This window comes from Phocoena sinus, chromosome 3, assembly GCF_008692025.1.
Source record: "Phocoena sinus isolate mPhoSin1 chromosome 3, mPhoSin1.pri, whole genome shotgun sequence".
In the NCBI taxonomy this organism is placed as follows: Eukaryota; Metazoa; Chordata; class Mammalia; order Artiodactyla; family Phocoenidae; genus Phocoena; species Phocoena sinus.
The window spans coordinates 78,193,603-78,214,410 of NC_045765.1; the positions used below are offsets into that span (position 1 = coordinate 78,193,603).

At 38.4% G+C, this 20,808-nt stretch overlaps 1 protein-coding gene across 2 annotated transcripts in view; it reads left to right on the forward strand.

Moving 5' to 3' along the window:
- TRIM36 (tripartite motif containing 36) overlaps nt 1-20,808 on the forward strand; it is a 51,184-nt gene that overhangs the window by 18,796 nt on the left and 11,580 nt on the right. For both annotated transcript variants that reach the window (XM_032627507.1, XM_032627508.1), the window contains exons 3-5: nt 317-642; nt 2,194-2,340; nt 6,521-6,616. In XM_032627507.1, the coding sequence (XP_032483398.1) occupies nt 317-642; nt 2,194-2,340; nt 6,521-6,616 (569 nt within the window). The remainder of the gene's footprint in view (nt 1-316; nt 643-2,193; nt 2,341-6,520; nt 6,617-20,808) is intronic.

Consider the following 20,808-nt stretch of genomic DNA (forward strand, 5'->3'; position numbering starts at 1 on the left):
TATTGTATTATATGTTTTGTCCACATATCTGTTTGATTTAATATGGTTTTTATATGGGATTTATTACAGAATAATTTCATTCCTTTTTGATTTGATCACTGTTTAATAACTTGGGCTTATCTTTTGTATGCCAAGGAAAAACCATTTTAAAAAAAGCATTTTCAGTACATAAATTGATTTATATGGAGCCACTTTGAGTATTATGTTTTTGCAATATATTTGTAGTTATGTATCTTTCCAAAACATGACTCCTTAGTTTTCATTCTATCCATTTTCCTACCGATGTAACTAAACAAGGACTTAACTAATTACACAGGCTGGAAGCGCAATTCATTGACCCCTAGGACAACTACTTTTCCGTGTCCTGGCTGTGAGCATGATGTGGATCTTGGAGAACGGGGAATCAACGGTCTGTTTAGAAATTTCACTTTGGAAACTATTGTTGAAAGATATCGTCAGGCAGCCAGGGCAGCCACAGCCATTATGTGTGACCTTTGTAAACCACCACCTCAAGAATCCACAAAAAGTTGCATGGACTGCAGTGCAAGCTACTGCAATGAATGCTTCAAAATTTATCATCCTTGGGGTACTGTAAAAGCGCAGCATGAGTATGTGGGCCCAACTACGAATTTTAGACCCAAGGTAAGTGAAGTTTCTATTAAGTTAGAGTATTAAACTTAATATGATAAGATAAATTGTAACAAGTCTAGAACCTGACGGTAAGAAGGGAAATAACTTTAAAAGCTGGAACAAGAAATTAAGGCCTAGTAGTTGGAGTTATTTAGTATGTTGCTAAACATCCCCAGAGCTTAGAAGGCAATATTATGGTTCACTCTATTACAATACAGTGTGATACAATGCAATATATGAATGTTTGTAATGATAACTGAGTAAGAGAGGAAAGGTGATGTCAGATATACTGTCTAAGATTGAAATGGTTAAAGTTAAAAAGCTTTTGTGCTTTAATATGATAAATCCATAATTGTCTAAAAGATGTGATTGGGAAACATTCTGACATTTTTAGTTACCTAAAATTGTATTATGAATAAATAAGAGTAACTACAGCCTAATAGTTTGAAGCTTATGATATAATGGTTATATAGTATTTAAAGTGGAATTTGCATTTCTTAAATATTCTGGGTAATTTCTATAGTAACGTACAGAAAAACTTTATGAATGAATGAAGTTATAGATGAAACAAAATAGTGAATAGTGTAATTCACTATAGTCAAATTCTAAAAAGGTGTCTCATCCTATAGAATATTTGCCTTATAACTTGGAGTTCTTGCATTCCTTGCAGAAAGCCTGACTTTATATTCTATTTTAAATGTAATGGCTTTGAGAATGTAGGAACCTGGGCATGCTTAGAAATTTGAAATCTTTTCCAGTTTTTTCTCCTGGAGCTACACATTGGTATTAGGACTTTTTATAATGGAATTAAAAAAAATTTTCTCTAAGTTATGAGACCAGTTGTAGTTGCTTAAAATCTAATCTTTTGGAATAATGGGCAGCTTTTTGATTTCCATTAACACACTAGTTTAAAAGAATCCTCCTTCTTTTCCAAATGAAAACAGCTACATTATGTAAAAATTCAGCGTAACTATGATGATAGTTTACAGAGGAAACAAAAAGGTAAAAACTTAAATCAGGAGAACACAGTTCTAAATTTGGTCAGTGTGTGTGCAATCGATATGTAAAAGCAAACATCTGGAAGCTTATAAAGTGTTCCAAGACTCTCTTAGTAACAGATTTCTTGTGAGGATAATGAGTCTACAGGTCCTCATAAGTTATTTGTTATGATACCTTAAAAAATATTGATCATGATCATTAAGAATTTACCTAGTCATTATGATCAGAGGACCTTTCTAGCTTGTTTAAGCATTTCACTTAAGTCTTACAGGAAGTAAATTTTTACCTTCTTACCACCAGGTTTAGAGGAAATAACACTTACATAATTAATTGACCGTTTGAACCCTCAAATTGAAAAAGAGTAATTCTAATGTAGAGAATTCTCATCTAATGTACCAAATGCTTTTATTTCTTTTTACACTTCCATTACTTTAAATGGCTTTATTTAGTGATTTCATAAAGCAAATCTTTGTGTTTTGGGACTTTATCCAATTACTTGAAATCTTTTGAGTGCCGTGTAAGCTATGAAGACCCTTAATCCCACTTTTATTCTTTATTCAATAGATTTTAATGTGCCCAGAACATGAAACGGAGAGAATAAACATGTACTGTGAATTATGTAGGAGGCCAGTTTGTCATCTCTGTAAGTTGGGTGGTACTCATTCCAACCACCGTGTAACCACTATGAGCAGTGCCTACAAAACCTTAAAGGTAGAACTTATTTTTAGAACTAAATTTTGATCCTTTATAACTTTAGACCTTTAACTTTTTCTGTATAAAAATCATACTGTGCATATTGTGTGGTCTGTTTTACTGAAATGAGTTAATAATCTAAAGTGTTACTTAATGATCTATTAATATTAGGTTGTTAGTATTTCTGACCAGGCAGCTCTTTGTCCTACTGATATCTAGTTCTGAGGAAAGAGAGGGATGAAGGACACTTCATTATGATCCATCCCTACATGAGCCCAATGCCACGACATTGAGTGTGGTTACGGGAGTGACACACTTTGAAGGGTAGTAGCTGTTTTAAGACACTTGATTCTTATTGCTGTCAATAGATTTAGTATAAGCATTTTTGTTTATTCTGGTGGGTTCCAGCTAAAACTGAGTTATTTACTGTCTGTTAACCTTATACACGGCCTTTTTTTTTTTTTTCGGTACGCGGGCCTCTCACTGTTGTGGCCTCTCCCGTTGCGGAGCACAGGCTCCAGACGCGCAGGCTCAGCGGCCATGGCTCACGGGCCCAGCCGCTCCGCGGCATGTGGGATCTTCCCGGACCGGGGCACGAACCCATGTCCCCTGAATCAGCAGGCAGACTCTCAACCACTGCGCCACCAGGGAAGCCCACATGGCCCTTTTAAAACTTTTAAATTTGATAATCTACAGCCAAGTAGGCAGTGGTATAGTGCTATTTTTTTGTTTCATTCTTTTTTCCTTTTTAAAAGGGAATCAATTCATTTATAAATCTACTACCCATTTAAATTTTTGATTCCTTTAACAATATGTGTATGCATTTTTTGACCTGTATCTATTTTGCATCTATACGTACAGTTTCATATTTTGTATTTTGTATGTCTGACATGCTCAGTCCTCCCTCTACATTGAACACATGGGTTACAGTATTGTTGTTTTATTGTCCGTCCTCATTTACTAATTCTGTTATCTGTGTCATTACTAGGTCAATTTTGACTGATTTTTCTTATCATTATGAGTTGTATTCCCCTCCTCCTTTGCAAGCCTGGCAACTTTTGATTGGCTGCCAGGTATCGTAAAGCTCACCTTGTTGGGCACTGGATATTTTTATATTCCTGAAGATATTCTTGAGTTTTCTTCTGTTGTGTGATGAAGTTACTTGGGAACAATTGTTCCTTTTTGGTCTTGCTGTTAAGTTTTGTTAGGACAGAGCAGCGTTTTGTTCTAGGACTAATTTTATGTGATTATTGAAGTAAAGCCATTTGTTTACTCTTCCCAATGCCCTATGAATTTTGAGGGTTTTTTTTTTTTTTTAGTCTGGCTGGTGGGGAACAGACACTATTTCCGGCATGTGTGAGCTCTGAAATTGTTCCTTCTAATTCTTTGGGGTGATACTTGCCCTGGCCTGTGGCAATTTCCTCACACATAAAAATTGGTCAAAGCTCATATGAATAAGCAAGGGGGCTGCTTGGTAAATCTCTGGAGTTCTTTCTCTTTATGGCCACCTGTTCTTAGGTGTTATGTTTTATAAACTCTGGCCTCCCCAGACTCCCAGCTTCATCACCTCATCTCACGGGAGATGCTGGGCCCCATTTGAGTTCTCTGCCCCAGGCCTGGGAAGCCTTCTCCTGACAATAAGCTGAGAGCAATCATAGGCTCGTCTTGTTTCCCATCCCTCAGGGACACTGTTTTTTGTTTCTTGATGTCCAGTGTCTTGAGAGCTGTTTCATTTATTCTGTTAGGATTTTTTAGTTGTTTCAAGTGGGTGAGTAAATCCAGTCTTTGTTTCTCTCTTGTGCCTCACAGTGGCAATAACACTGTTTGCTAATTTTAACTTTGACACCTTCTTCGTTTGTTTCTTATTGGTTGGATATTATATAAGTTATCCAAAATTTTTTTTTCTGTCACTTGGAATCAATATTTGACAATAGCATACACTTAAGTTATCCTTTGCCTTGTTGTTAATTTCTCCCATTTATGTTTCACACTTTTAAAACTGAGACTCCATGATGGATTTTTCAATTTATTCACTTTTTAGTAAGAGTAAAATTACTCAGTTTTGCTGAAAGTAGTAAACAGATCTCCCTAGATCTTCCTTTTTACTTGTTTTAGATTTTAAGCTGAAGGCCTTCATGATGTAGGTGACATAGGTAGGTTTATAATATCATTTTCATTTTTACTCACTTGAGTGTTGCAGGAAGAGAGCTCAAACTCTGCTGGGTGTTAGAATCACCTGGAACACTTGGTAAAACTATGGAAGCCAGGCCTGTACTACTTTAATGACCTTGGGCCTCTGTGTTCTTTATGGACTCTCAGGAGACTGGTGCACACCAGCATTTGAGAACCACTGCTCTAGAGGAAGCTTTGAGCAACTTTGGGGTCCTTGAGAATTTAGCCTCTGATCAGTTCCTAGAGAACTAGGGTCCTAATAACACTAAAGGATTTAAACCTGCTTCTCACGTTAGATGAACTTCTTGGATAAAACGCCTAGTATCAGTGTCTGGTGCATATACTTTTTTGAGGATTATAAATAAATGGACCACTGATTCTTGGTTAAGACAGATCTAGTCTTAACACAGACTGCCTAAGTTTAGGGGGACTGAGAAGACTGGAGCCATCTCAGATAAAGGCTGTGGTTGGCCAGAGACTTGGTCTAAGCATCACAGCTCACTGGAACCACTTAGACCTTGGATGGTGTTTCTGAATTCTGTCCTCTATTCTTCTCTAGCCTATTTAGCACTGTTAACTTAAGCTGTTTCAGAACTAAGCCCTACTTCAGTTTAAATGGCCAAATTCCTTTCTTTGCTACTATAGCTAAAAAGAGTGGCAGCACTCATATGCCGTAGGTCTGGTCCTAACATGGGCCTGACAGTGGTGGTATTGGAGGAACTATCATCTTCCTTGCAGCTTGGTGCTGAGGAAGCACCTCTCAGCCTGTGACATCATGGTTAATGTGTGGTGAGAAGTTTTCTAGTTCAGCTATTGACTATGTGATATTTGTACTCAGGGAGCTTTGGTTTCCTTATCTGTGAAATGCTGGATTAAAATGCAGGATTTTAATGTCTCTTCCTATCCTTAACATCCTATGATTTCCTTCTTGGTCCCATCCTGCCTTGAGTTCTCAGAAATCTTGTTCCTCTGCCTAACAGGTCTTTCCTCTGTCCCTCCAGTGAGCCATCAAGGAAACTCACTGGGTCTGATCGCTGGGTGTCCCAAAGAGTTAAAGATGGGCCATGCTGGAGAACTGTCACTTTGATTTCTGCATACGTTCTCTTACCCTGTAACATGGTCTAAGTAAAAAAAGAGGACAATGATATAAGAAGGAGACTCACTTCTTCAATTCCTAGGAGCTTTGCCCCTCTTCTTCCTAACTCTTTTCAACCCTTAGTCCAGTTGTGAGCAAGAAATGTTCAGATCCTCCTGTCAGGGCTACAGCGTGGGAGGTGTTTTCTGGATGTTCTTATTCTCACTTAGTCTCAGGATACATTGTCTCTTACTGCTTTGTACCTCGTGGTGCGTCAGGGTATTATTGTTTGTTTTTAAATGTATTTCAGGTATATTAATGTTTTCTGGGCTACACTAGTGATCTCACCAAAATCTATGACATTATTTCTATGGTAAACTATACCAGTTTCAAAATGACTACTTTATGAACAAACTATTCAATAAGCTCTTGAAGTTACCTATTTTTATAAATCTGTGTTTTCATTATTGTGTATTGTGTAATTGTTTAGTGAACATCTAGGCTGGGATGGACTCTGAAGATTATTTTGGAAGGGTCTTTGTTGTTTTTCCTGCTGTGTGTGGGGTGTGTGTGTGTGAGAGTGAATTATAAAATCTGGCGGAAGACAACACTATTTGGATTGCTGCCCTTCCATCTACTTAGAAACCTTGGGAGGAAGCTTTCTGGGAGTGATGATGAGACAACAAAAATATGCTATTTGTGTATTCAGGAGTTTTTACTAATCTGACTATCACTACCTTGTTCTTTTTTCTAACTGCTTCTAATCCCTCATGTATCTTTAGGCCTGTGTGCTCAATGCCAGTGACTGTTTACCCTGGGTTAATAATGATAATCACCATTGTTGATTTTACTGTCTGTTCATCACAGGCTAGAGAAGAGGATACTGTGTTAAAAGAAATTCTGGAAGGCCTTTGTTACACTTCTATTTCTGTTTCTAATATATTCCAATAGGAAAAGCTTTCAAAAGATATTGATTACCTTATTGGCAAGGAGAGCCAGGTGAAGAGCCAGATTTCTGAACTGAACTTGTTAATGAAAGAAACGGAGGTAAGTGATAAGCTGATTTGCATATTTTTCACTTATTCATTTAGACATTCATTTATTCATTCATAAAATCCAGAGGGTATTATTTGAGCTGGGAGTACAAAGTTGTGTTAGATCTCATTCCTGCTTTTCTGGGACTAAGAAAACAAATGTAAAATATAATGCTATGTGATCAGTGTTGATAGAGGTTGTGATTAAATGATATTGGAACACAGAGGAAAGAATGACTAATTCTTTATGTGGTAGTTAATGAGTTCTCCAAAGTAGCAATATAAGGAAAATGATAGCTTTTATGATTATCTGTATCTTATAAAACTAAGAGATTGCATTTGAAAAATATACTATACGTCAATAAGACCAGGTTTATTTAAGTTTCCAGATACTCCGAAATATATTCCTGTCACATATGTTCACCAAAAAACACGTATTAAGATGTTCTTAGCTGCATTATTTGTGATAGCCACAAAACGGAAAGTACTCAAATGTTCATTAACAGTGGAATATAAATAGCAGTGAAGGATGAATATCTACAACTATGTGCAACAATGTAGATAAGTCTGGCACTAATATTGAAAGGAAGATGCCAAATACAAAGGAGTACATGCTGAGTGATTCCAAGACAGGTGAAACAAGACTGTGTTATTCAGGATAGGAGTTACTGAAGAGAGAGAGGATTAGTGCCTGGAAAAGTTCTAAGGGTGGCTTCTGGGATACTGGTAATATTGTTCAGTCTGGATGCTGGTTACATGGGTGTGGTTGCAAAGCCTCACTGATCCTTACACTTATATGTACATTTTCCTCTTTGCATATTATACTTCAATAAAAAATTTTAAAAGCTGATAGCACTTTAAAAATACAGTAAGAGAGGATAGGACTGGGTTATTTTAAAATTCCTAATAGTCTTCACTGATTTTGATCCCTATTTCTTTTCTCTATTTGAAATAAACTGAAGAGCCGTTACCCTTGACCACTTTATGTTTTGTAATTAAATATAAAAATATTCTGGCTAGTATGAGACTGTCATTTCTTACAAGTTTTTTTCAAAACTGGGTAAAAATCATTGAAAAATTATGTGAATTAGCACCATATTAGCAGTAAATTTTTTTTTGAATTTTATTTTATTTATTTTTTTATAGAGCAGGTTCTTATTAGTCATCCATTTTATACACATCAGTGTATACATGTCAATCCCAATCTCCCAATTCATCACAACACCACCCCCACCCACAGCTGCTTTCCCCTCTTGGTGTCCATACGTTTGTTCTCTACATTTGTGTCTCAATTTCTGCCCTGCAAACTGGTTCATCTGTACCATTTTTCTAGGTTCAACGTATATGCGTTAATATGCGATATTTGTTTTTCTGACTTACTTCACTCTGTATGACAGTCTCTAGATTCATCCACGTCTCTACAAATGACCCAATTTCGTTCCTTTTCATGGCTGAGTAATATTCCACTGTATATGTATACCACATCTTCTTTATCCATTCATCTGTCGATGGGCATTTAGGTTGCTTCCATGACCTGGCTATTGTAAATAGTGCTGCACTGAACAATGGGGTGCACGTGTCTTTTTTTTCTTTTTTTTTTTTCTGTTTTCTTTTTTCTTTTCTTTTTTCTTTTGCTGGCAGTCTGTATATCTTCTTTGGAGAAATGTCTATTTAGGTCTTCTGCCCATTTTTGGATTTGGTTGTTAGTTTTTTTGTTATTGAGCTGCATGAGCTGCTTGTAAATTTTGGAGATTAATCCTTTGTTAGTTGCTTCATTTGCCAATATTTTCTCCCATTCTGAGGGTTGTCTTTTGGTCTTGTTTATGGTTTCCTTTGCTGTGCAAAAGCTTTGAAGTTTCATTAGGTCCCATTTGTTTATTTTTGTTTTTATTTCCATTTCTCTAGGAGGTGGGTCAAAAAGGATCTTGCTGTGATTTATGTCATAGAGTGTTCTGCCTACGTTTCCCTCTAAGAGTTTGATAGCTTCTGGCCTTACATTTAGGACTTTCCATTTTGAGCTTATTTTTGTGTATGGTGTTAGGGAGTGATCTAATCTCATACTTTTACATGTACCTGTCCAGTTTTCCCAGCACCACTTAGTGAAGAGGCTGTCCTTTCTCCACTGTACATTCCTGCCTCCTTTATCAAAGATAAGGTGACCATATGTGCATGGGTTTATCTCTGGGCTTTCTATCCTGTTCCATTGATCTAGCTTTCTGTTTTTGTGCCAGTACTATACTGTCTTGATTACTGTAGCTTTGTAGTATAGTCTGAAGTCTGGGAGCCTGATTCCTCCAGCTCCGTTTTTCTTTCTCAAGATTGCTTTGGCTATTCAGGGTCTTTTGTGTTTCCATACAAATTGTGAAATTTTTTGTTCTAGTTCTGTGAAAAATGCCAGTGGTAGTTTGATAGGGATTGCATTGAATCTGTAGATTGCTTTGGGTAGTAGAGTCATTTTCACAATGTTGATTCTTCCAATCCAAGAACATGGTATATCTCTCCATCTATTTGTATCAAATTTAATTTCTTTCATCAGTGTCTTATAATTTTCTGAATACAGGTCTTTTGTCTCCTTAGGTAGGTTTATTCCTAGATATTTTATTATTTTTATTGCAATGGTAAATGGGAGTGTTTTCTTGATTTCACTTTCAGATTTTTCATCATTATTGTATAGGAATGCCAGAGATTTCTGTGCATTAATTTTGTATCCTGCTACTTTACCAAATTCATTGATTAGCTCTAGTAGTTTTCTGGTAGCATCTTTAGGATTCTCTATGTATACTATCATGTCATCTGCAAACAGTGACAGCTTTACTTCTTCTTTTCCGATTTGGATTCCTTTTGTTTCCTTTTCTTCTCTGATTGCTGTGGCTAAAACTTCCAAAACTATGTTACATAAGACTGGTGAGAGTGGGCAACCTTGTCTTTTTCCTGATCTTAATGGAAATGGTTTCAGTTTTTCACCATTGAGGATGATGTTGGCTGTGGGTTTGTCATATATGGCCTTTATTATGTTGAGGAAAGTTCCCTCTATACCTACTTTCTGCAGGGTTTTTATCATAAAAGGGTGTTGAATTTTCTTGAAAGCTTTCTCTGCATCTATTGAGATGATCACATGTTTTTTCTCCTTCAATTTGTTAATATGGTGTATCATGTTGTTTGATTTGCGTATATTGAAGAATCATTGCATTACTGGAATAAACCCCACTTGATCATGGTGTATGATCCGTTTAATGTGCTGTTGGATTCTGTTTGCTAGTATTTTGTTGAGGATTTTTGCATCTATGTTCATCAGTGATATTGGCCTGTAGTTTTCTTTCTTTGTGACATGTATGTCTGGTTTTTGTATCAGGGTGATGGTGGCCTCGTAGAATGAGTTTGGGAGTGTTCCTCCTTCTGCTATATTTTGGAAGAGTTTGAGAAGGATAGGTGTTAGCTCTTCTCTAAATGTTTGATAGAATTCGCCTGTGAAGCCATCTGGTCCTGGGCTTTTGTTTGTTGGAAGATTTTTAATCACAATTTCAATATCAGTGCTTGTGATTGGTCTGTTCGTATTTTCTATTTCTTCCTGATTCAGTCTTGGCAGGTTGTGCATTTCAGATAATTTGTACATTTCTTCCAGGTTGTCCATTTTATTGGCATAGAGTTGCTTGTAGTAATCTCTCATGATCTTTTGTGTTTCTGCAGTGTCCGTTGTTATTTCTCCTTTTTCATTTCTAATTCTATTGATTTGAGTCTTCTCCCTTTTTTTCTTGATGAGTCTGGCTAATGGTTTATGAATTTTGTTTATCTTCTCAAAGAACGAGCTTTTAGTTTTATTGATCTTTGCTATCGTTTCCTTCATTTCTTTTTCATTTATTTCTGATCTGATTTTTATTATTTCTTTCTGCTAACTTTGGGGGGGGGGGTTTGTTCTTCTTTCTCTAATTGCTTTAGGTGCAAGGTTAGGTTGTTTATTCGAGATATTTCCTGTTTCTTAAGGTAGGATTGTATTGCTGTAAACTTCCCTCTTAGAACTGCTTTTGCTGCATCCCATAGATTTTGGGTTGTCGTGTCTCCATTGTCATTTGTTTCTAGGTATTTTTTGATTTCGTCAGTGATCACTTCGTTATTAAGTAGTGTATTGTTTAGCCTCCATGTGTTTGTAATTTTTACAGACCTTTTCCTGTAATTGTTATCTAGTCTCATAGCCTTGTGGTCGGAAAAGATACTTGATACAATTTCAATTTTCTTAAATTTACCAAGGCTTGAGTTGTGACCCAGGATATGATCTATCCTGGAGAATGTTCCATGAGCACTTGAGAAAATTGTGTATTCTGTTGTTTTTGGATGGAATGTCCTATAAATATCGAATAAGTCCATCTTGTTTAATGTATCATTTAAAGCTTGTGTTTCCTTATTTATTTTCATTTTGGATAATCTGTCCATTGGTGAAAGTGGGGTGTTAAAGTCCCCTACTATGATTGTGTTACTGTCGATTTCCCCTTTTATGGCTGTTAGTATTTGCCTTATGTATTGAGTTGCTCCTATGTTGGGTGCATAAATATTTAAAATTGTTATATCTTCTTCTCGGATTGATCCCTCGATCATTTTGTAGTGTCCTTGCTTGTCTCTTGTAACATTCTTTATTTTAAAGTCTATTTTGTCTGATATGAGAATTGCTACTCCAGCTTTCTTTTGGTTTCCATTTGCATGAAATATCTTTTTCCATCCCCTTACTTTCAGTCTGTATGTGTCTCTAGGTCTGAAGTGGGTCTCTTGTAGACAGCAAATATATGGGTCTTGTTTTTGTATCGATTCAGCCAATCTGTGTCTTTTGGTGGGAGCATTTAGTCCATTTACATTTAAGGTAATTATCAATATGTATGTTCCTATTCCCATTTTCTTAATTGTTTTGGGTTCGTTATTGTAGGTCTTTTCCTTCTCTTGTGTTTCTTGCCTAGAGAAGTTCCTTTAGCAGTTGTCATAAAGCTGGTTTGGTGGTGCTGAACTCTCTCAGTTTTTGCTTGTCTGTAAAGGTTTTAATTTCTCCATCAAATCTGAATGAGATCCTTGCTGGGTAGAGTAATCTTGGTTGCAGGTTTTTCTCCTTCATCACTTTAAATATGTCCTGCCAGTCCCTTCTGGCTTGCAGAGTTTCTGCTGAAAGATCAGCTGTTAACCTTATGGGGATTCCCTCGTGTGTTATTTGTTGTTTTTCTCTTGCTGCTTTTAATATGTTTTCTTTGTATTTAATTTTTGACAGTTTGATTAATATGTGTCTTGGCGTATTTCTCCTTACATTTATCCTGTATGGGAGTCTCTGTGCTTCCTGGACTTGATTAACTATTTCCTTTCCCCTATTAGGGAAGTTTTCAACTATAATCTCTTCAAATATTTTCTCAGTCCCTTTCTTTTTCTCTTCTTCTTCTGGAACCCCTATAATTCGAATGTTGGTGCGTTTAATGTTGTCCCAGAGGTCTCTGAGACTGTCCTCAGTTCTTTTCATTCTTTTTTCTTTATTCTGCTCTTCAGTAGTTATTTCCACTATTTTATCTTCCAGGTCATTTATCCGTTCTTCTGCCTCAGTTATTCTGCTATTGATCCCATCTAGAGTATTTTTAATTTCATTTATTGTGTTGTTCATCATTGTTTGTTTCATCTTTAGTTCTTCAAGTTCCTTGTTAAATGTTTCTTGCATTTTGTCTATTCTATTTCCAAGATTTTGGATCATCTTTACTATCATTATTCTGAATTCTTTTTCAGGTAGACTGCCTCTTTCCTCCTCATTTGTTAGGTCTGGTGGGTTTTTATCTTGCTCCTTCATCTACTGTGTTTTTCTGTCTTCTCATTTTGTTTATCTTACTGTGTTTTGGGTCCCCTGTTTGTAGGCTGCATGTTCGTAGTTTCCATTGTTTTTGGTGTCTGTCCCCAGTGGCTGCGGTTGGTTCAGTGGGTTGTGTAGGCTTCCTGGTGAAGGGGACTAGTGCCTGTGTTCTGGTGGATGAGGCTGGATCTTGTCTTTCTGGCGGATAGGTCCACGTCTGGTGGTGTGTTTTGGGGTGGCTGTGGACTTGTTATGATTTTAGGCAGCCTCTCTGCTAATGGGTGGGGTTGTGTTCCTGTCTTGCCAGCTGTTTGGCATAGGATGTCCAGCACTGTAGCTTGCTGGTCGTTGAGTGAAGCTGGGTGCTGGTGTTGAGATGGAGATCTCTGGGAGATTTTCGCCATGTGATATTATGTGGAGGTGGGAGGTCTCTTGTGGACCAGTGTCCTGAAGTTGGCTCTCCCACCTCAGAGGCACAGCACTGAATCCTGGCTGCAGCACAAAGAGCCTTTCATCCACACGGCTCAGAATAAAAGGGAGAAAAAGTAAAAAGAAAGAATTAGTGGAAGGAGGGAGGAGGGAAGGAAGAAAAAAAGAGGAAGAAGATAAAGTAAAATAAAAGAAAGTAAGATAAAATATAATAAAGTTATTAAAATAAAAAAATAATTTTTAAGAGAAAATAAAAGAAAAAAAATAATAATAAAAAACGGACGGATAGAACCCTAGGACAAATGGTGGAAGCAAAGCTTTACAGACAAAAATCTCACACAGAAACATACACATACACACTCACAAAAAGAGGAAAAGGGGAAAAAATCATAAATCTTGCTCTCAAAGTCCACCTCCTCAATTTGGGATGATTCGTTGTCTAAAGGAGGGAAGGAAGGAAAGAAAGAAAGAAAGAAGATAAAGTAAAATAAAATAAAGTTATTAAAATAAAAAATAATTATTAAGAAAAAAAAATTTTTTTTAATGGACGGATAGAACCCTAGGATAAATGAAAGCTATACAGACAAAATCTCACACAAAAGCATACACATACACACTCACACAAAGAGGAAAAGGGGAAAAAAATTATAAATCTTGCTCTCAACGTCTGTCTCCTTAAGTTGGGATGATTCGTTGTCTATTCATGTATACCACAGATGCAGGGTACATCAAGTTGATTGTGGAGCTTTAATCCGCTGCTTCTAAGGCTGCTGGGAGAGGTTTCCCTTTCTCTTCTTTGTTCTCACAGCTCCCGGGGCTCAGCTTTGGATTTGGCCCTGCCTCTGCGTGTAGGTCACCGGAGGACGCCTGTTCTTCGCTCAGACAGGACAGGGTTAAAGGTGCTGCTGATTCGGGGGCTCTGGCTCACTCAGGTCTGGGGGAGGGAGGGGCACAGAGTGCGGGGCGAGCCTGCGGCGGCAGAGGCCGGCGTGACGTTGCACCAGCCTGTGGCGCGCCGAGCGTTCTCCCGGGCAAGTTGTCCGTGGATCCCGGGACCCTGGCAGTGGCGGGCTGCACAGGCTCCCCGGAAGCGGGGGGTGTAGAGTGACCTGTGCTCGCACACAGGCTTCTTGGTGGTGGCAGCAGCAGCCTTAGTGTCTCATGCCCGTCTCTGGAGGTCCTTTAAGCAGCGCTCTTAATCTCCTCTCCTCGCGCACCAGGAAACAAAGAGGGAAGAAAAGGTCTCTTGCTTCTTCGGCAGCTCCAGACCTTTTCCTGGACTCCTTTCCGGCTAGCCGTGGCGCACTAACCCGCTGCAGGCTGTGTGCACACTGCCAACCCCAGTCTTCTCCTGGTGCTCCTACCGAAGCCCAAGCCTCAGCTCTCAGCCCTGCCCGCCTTGGGGGGTGAGCAGATAAGCCCCTTGGGCTGGTGAGTGCCGGTCAGCAGCAACGGGAATCTCTCCGCTTTGCACTCCGCACCCTTGTTGCTGTGCTGCCCTCCGTGGCTCAGAAGCTCGCCCCCTCCACCACCCGCAGTTTCTGCCCGCGAAGGGGCTTCCTAGTGTGTGGAAACCTTTCCTCCTTCACGGCTCCCTCCCACTGTTGCACGTCCCCTCCCTATCCCTTTGTCTCTGTTTATTCTTTTTTCTTTTGCCCTACCCAGGTACGTGGGGGGTTTCTTGCCTTTTGGGAGGTCTGAGGTCTTCTGCCAGCGCTCAGTAGGTGTTCTGTAGGAGTTGTTCCATGTGTAGATGTATTTCTGGTGTATCTGTGGGGAGGAAGGTGATCTCTGCATCTTACTCTTCCGCCATCTTCCCGGAAGCCTACTCCTCTAAGAGTTTTATAGTGTCCAGTCTTACATTTAGGTCTCTAATCCATTTGGAGTTTATTTTTGTATATGGTGTTAGGTAGTGTTCTAATTTCATTCTTTTATATGTAGCTGTCCAGTTTTCCCAGCACCACGTACTGAAGAGACTGTCTTTTCTCCATTGTATATCCTTGCCTCCTTTGTCATAGATTAGTTGACCATAGGTGCGTGGGTTTATCTCTGGACTTTCTATCCTGTTCCATTGATCTATATTTCTGTTTTTGTGCCAGTACCATATTGTCTTGATTACTGTACCTTTGTAGTGTAGTCTGAAGTCAGGGAGTCTGATTCCTTCAGCTCCGTTTTTTTCCCTCAAGACAGCTTTGGCTATTTGGGGTCTTTTGTGTCTCCATACAAATTTTAAGATTTTTTGTTCTAGTTGTGTAAAAAATGCCATTGGTAATTTGATAGGCAGTGCATTGAATCTGTAGATTGCTTTGGGTAGTATACTCATTTTCACAATATTGATTCTTCCAATCCAAGAAAATAGTATATCTCTCCATCTGTTGGTATCATTTTTAATTTCTTTCAACAGTGTCTTATAGTTTTCTGCATACAGGTCTTTTGTCTCCCTAGGTAGGTTTATTCCTAGGTATTTTATTCTTTTTGTTGCAGTGGTAAATGGGAGTGTTTCCTTAATTTCTCTTTCAGATTTTTCACCATTAGTGAATAGGAATGTAAGAGATTTCTGTGCATTAATTTTGTATCCTGCAACTTTACCAAATTCATTGATTAACTCTAGTAGTTTTCTGGTGGCATCTTTAGGATTCTCTATGTATAGTATCATATCGTCTGTAAACAGTGACAGTTTTACTTCTTCTTTTCCAATTTGGTTCCTTTTATTTCTTTTTCTTCTCTGATTGCCATGACTAGGACTTCCAAAACTATGTTGAATAATAGTGGCAAAAAAAAAAAAAAAAATAGTGGCGAGAGTGGACATCCTTGTCTTGTTCCTGATCTTAGAGGAAATGCTTTCAGTTTTTTACCATTGAGAATGATGTTTGCTGTGGGTTGGTCATATATGGCCTGTATTATGTTGAGGTAGCTTCCCTCTATGCCCACTTTCTGGAGAGTTTTTATCATAAGTGGGTGTTGAATTTTGTCAAAAGCTTTTTCTGCATCTATTGACATGATCATATAGTTTTTCTTCTTCAATTTGTTAATATGGTGTATCACATTGATTGATTTGCATATATTGAAGAATCTTTGCATCCCTGGGATAAATCTTACTTGATCATGGTGTATGATCCTTTTAATGTGTTGTTGGATTCTGTTTGCTAGTATTTTGTTGAGGATTTTTGCATCTATATTCATCAGTGATATTGGTCTGTAATTTTCTTCTTTTGTAGTATCTTTGTCTGGTTTTGGTATCAGGGTGATGGTGGCCTCATAAAATCAGTTTGGGAGTGTTCCTTCCTCTGCAGTTTTTTGGAAGAGTTTGAGAAGGATGGGTGTTAGCTCTTCTCTAAATGGTTGATAGAATTCACCTGTGAAGCCATCTGGTACTGGACTTTTGTTTGTCAGAAGATTTTTTTTTATTAATTAATTTTATTTTATTACTTATTTTTGGCTGCATTGGGTGTTCGTTACTGCACGTGGTGTTTCTCTAGTTGCAGCGAGCGGGGGCTACTCTTTGTTGCGGTGTGCGGGTTTCTCATTGTGGTGGCTTCTCTTTTTGCAGATCATGGGCTCTAGGTGCACGGGCTTCAGTAGCTGTGGTACGTGGACTCAGTAGTTGTGGCTCTCAGGCTCTGGAGCGTAGGCTCAATAGTTTTGGCGCATGGGCTTAGTTGCTCTGCAGCATGTGGGATCTTCCCAGACCAGGGGTCGAACCTGTGTCCCCTGCATTGGCAGGCGGATTCTTAACCACTGCACTACCAAGGAAGCCCTGTTGGAAGATTTTTAATCACAGTTTCAATTTCATTACTTGTGATTGGTCTGTTCATATTTTCTATTTCTTCCTGTTTCAGTCTTAGAAGGTTATACCTCTCTAAGAATTTCTCCGTTTCTTCCAGGTTGTCCATTTTATTGGCGTAGAGTAGCTTGTAGTGGTCTCTTAGTATGGTTTGTATTTCTGCGGTGTCTGTTGTAACTTCTCCTTTTTCATTTCTAATTTTATTGATTTGAGTCCTCTCCCTTTTTTCTTGATGAGTCTGGCTAATGGTTTATCAATTTTGTTTATCTTCTCAAAGAACCAGCTTTTAGTTTTATTGATCTTTGCTGTTGTTTTCTATTTCATTTATTTCTGCTCTGATCTTTATGATTTCTTTCCTTCTGCTAACCCTGGGTTTTGTTTGTTTTCTTTCTCTAGTTCCTTTAGGTGTAAGTTTAGGTTGTTTGTTTGGGATTTTTCTTGTTTCTTGAGGTAGGCTTGTATAGCTATAAACTTCCCTCTTAGAACTGCTTTTGCTGCATCCCATTGGTTTTGGATCATAGTCTTTTCATTATCATTTTTCTCTAGGTATTTTTTGACTTCCTCTTTGATTTCTTCAGTGATCTCTTGGTTATTTAGCAACGTATTGTTTAGCCTCTATGTGTTTGTGTTTTTTACGTTTTTTTCCCCTGTAATTGATTTCTAATCTCATAGCGTTGTGGTTAGAAGAGATGCTTGATATGATTTCAGTTTTCTTAAATTTACTGAGGCTTGATTTGTGACCCACGATGTGACCTATCCTGGAGAATGTTCCATGTGCACTTGAGAAGAAAGTGTAATCTGCTGTTTTTGGATGGAATGTCCTATAAATATCAACTAAATCTATTTGGTCTGTTGTGTGATTTTAAGCTTGTGTGTCCTTATTAATTTTCTGTCTGGATGAGCTGTCCATTGGTATAAGTGAGGTGTTAAAGTTCCCCGCTATTATTGTGTTACTGTCAATTTCCTCTTTTACAGCTGTTAGCAGTTGCCTTATATATTGAGGTGCTCCTGTGATGGGTGCATATATATTTATAATTGTTATATCTTCTTGGATTGATCCCTTGATCATTATGTAGTGTCCTTCTTTGTCTCTTGTAATAGTCTTTATTTTAAAGTCTATTTTATCTGATATGAGTATTGTGTCTCCACCTTTCTTTTGATTTCTGTTTGCATGGAATATCTTTTTCCACCCCCTCACTTTCAGTCTGAATGTGTCGCTAGGTCTGAAGTGGTGTCTTGTAGACAGCATATGTATGGGTCTTGTTTTTGTATCCATTCAGCAAGCCTGTGTCTTTTGGTTGGAGCTTTTAATCCATTCTTGTTTAAGGTAATTATCACTATGTATGTTCCTATTACCATTTTCTTAATTGTTTTGGGTTTGTTTTTTAGGTCCTTTTCTTCTCTTGTGTTTCCCACTTAGAGAAGTTCCATTAGCATTTGTTGTAGAGCTGGTTTGGTGGTACTGAATTCTCTTAGCTTTTGGTTGTCTGTAAAGCTTTTGATTTCTCCATCAAATCTTAATGAGATCCTTGGCGGGTAGAATGATCTTGGTTGTAGGTTTTCCCTTTCATCACTTTAAGTATGTCATGCCACTCCCTTCTGGCTTGTAGAGTTTCTGCTGAGAAATCAGCTGTTCACCTTATGGAAGTTCCCTTGTATGTTATTTGTTGTTTTTCCCTTGCTGCTTTCAATAATTTTTCTTTGTCTTTAATTTTTGCCAATTTGATTACTATGTGTCTTGGCATGTTTCTCCTTGGGTTTATCTTGTATGGGACTCTCTGCACTTCCTGGAGTTGGGTGGCTATTTCCTTTCCCATGTTAGGGAAGTTTTAGTCTATAATCTCTTCAGATATTTTCTCAGGTCCTTTCTCTCTCTCTTCTCCTTCTGGGACCCCTATAATGGGAACACTGTTGTGTTTACTATTGTCCCAGAGGTCTCTTAGGCTGTCTTCATTTCTTTTCATTCTTTTTTCTATTCCACAGCAGTGAATTCCACCATTCTGTCTTCCAGGTCACTTATCCGTTCTTCTGCCTCAGTTATCCTGCTATTGATTCCTTCTAGTGTATTTTTCATTTCAGTTATTGTATTGTTCATCTCTGTTTGTTTGTTCTTTAATTCTTCTAGGTGTTTGTTAAACATTTCTTGCATCTTTTCGATCTTTGCCTCCATTCTTTTTCCGAGGTCCTGGATCATCTTCACTGTCATTATTCTGAATTCTTTTTCTGGAAAGTTGCCTATCTCCACTTCATTTAGTTGTTTTTCAGGGGTTTTATCTTGTTCCTTCATCTGGTACATAGGCCTCTGCCTTTTCATTTTGTCTATATTTCTGTGAATGTGGTTTTTGTTCCACAGGCTGCAGGATTGTAGTTCTTCTTGCTTTTGCTGTCTGTCCTCTGGTGGATGAGGCTATCTAAGGGACTTGTGCAAGTTTCCTAATGGGAGGAACTGGTGGTGGGTAGAGCTTGTTGTTGCTTTAGTGGGTAGAGCTCAGTAAATCTTTAATCCGATTGTCTGCTGATGGGTGGGGCTGGGTTCCCTCCCTGTTGGTTGTTTGGCCTGAGGTGACCCAACACTGGAGCCTACCCAGGCTCCTTGGTGGGGCTAATGGCGGACTCTGGGGGGGCTTATGCCAAGGAGTACTTCCCAGAACTTCTGCTGCCAGTGTCCTTGTCCTCATGGTGAGACATAGCCACCGCCCGCCTCTGCAGGAGACCTTCCAACACTAGCAGGTAGGTCTGGTTCAGTCTCCTATATGGTCACTGCTCTTTCCCACTGGTTCCTGATGTGCACACTACTTTGTGTGTGCCCTCCAAGAGTGGAGTCTCTTCTTCCTCCAGGTCTGTCGAAGTCCTGCAATCAAATCCTGCTAGCCTTCAAAGTCTGATTCTCTAGGAATTCCTCCTCCCCTTGCCAGACCCCCAGGTTGGGAAGCCTGACGTGGGGCTCAGAACCTTCACTCCAGTGGGTGGACTTCTGTGGTATAAGTGTTCTCCCGTTTGTGAGTCACCCACCCAGCAGTTATGGGATTTGATTTTATTGTGATTGCTCCCCTCCTACCGTCTCATTGTGGCTTCTCCTTTGTCTTTCGATGTGGGGTATCTTTTTTTGTGAGTTCCAGTGTCTTCCTGTCGATGACTGTTCAGCAGTTAGTTGTGATTCTGTTGTTCTTGCAAGAGGGAGTGAGAGCACATCCTTCTACCCTGCCATCTTGAACCAATCTCCATATTACCAGTATTGCTTTAATATTTTAAATATTATTTTTCTGTTAGTCACTGATTGCATTTTCATGTAATTTAAAAGTAGGATTCTGTTTCTCGCATTTGTATCTGATTGACAAACTCTCTCAGTTTACTATAATCCCCAAACACATAGCACATTATCATCTAGATAGTAGGTTCCTTCAGGGATTGTGTCTGTGGTAATTTTAGATTTGTCTTTATTGGTTTTCTCAGTCAGGCTGCCTTTACTTCTGAGAGAAGGAAACCCAGTGCTTGTTTTTGAGTTTTTCATTAGTAGGTTGGAAACTGAGGAACTCAGGCTCAAGTATTCATGTAGGCATTGATGCCTTGGGATCCTGGAGAAATTATTTAATCTCTTCTCGTGCCTTTGACCTAAGCTGCATTTGTAGGCTTATCAGTAAGAGTCTTCTGCACTAGAGAATTTGTTTCCATTCTTGAATTTTACTCAGTGAAGACTGTGACACTGTCTTTTTGTCTATAATTTTACTTAGCTAGAAAAAGTTTCCTCTTGATCTATGTGTAATGATATTTCTGAACTTAATGTGATATGTCACTGAAATACTACCAGAATGCCACTATCCTCTGTTCTTTCCTCCTATCCTCCTTTAAAAAAATTGGCTGTTGAGGTTAGGAATCAGAGAAGGAAATCTGGAAAAAATTTCCTTTCATTTTAAATATTGGCCAGAAGCCATTGGAAAATGAGCAATGCACTTCTACCATATATTGTCAGCTTTTAAGAATGTTCTTGAAGACTCTTTTCTGTTGGCTGCTATTATGATAAATGCTTGTAAGTGCTTTGCTGGTCTTATTTTCAAAATCAGGTCAAGCTCTGATTTTGTGGACATTCAAAATGTTTAATAAGCACTATAGAGAGGATCATTTTATGGCAAAGTGGAGGAATAGCTATGTGTGCAGTGAAAATAATGTTTATTGAGAGTATGTGACA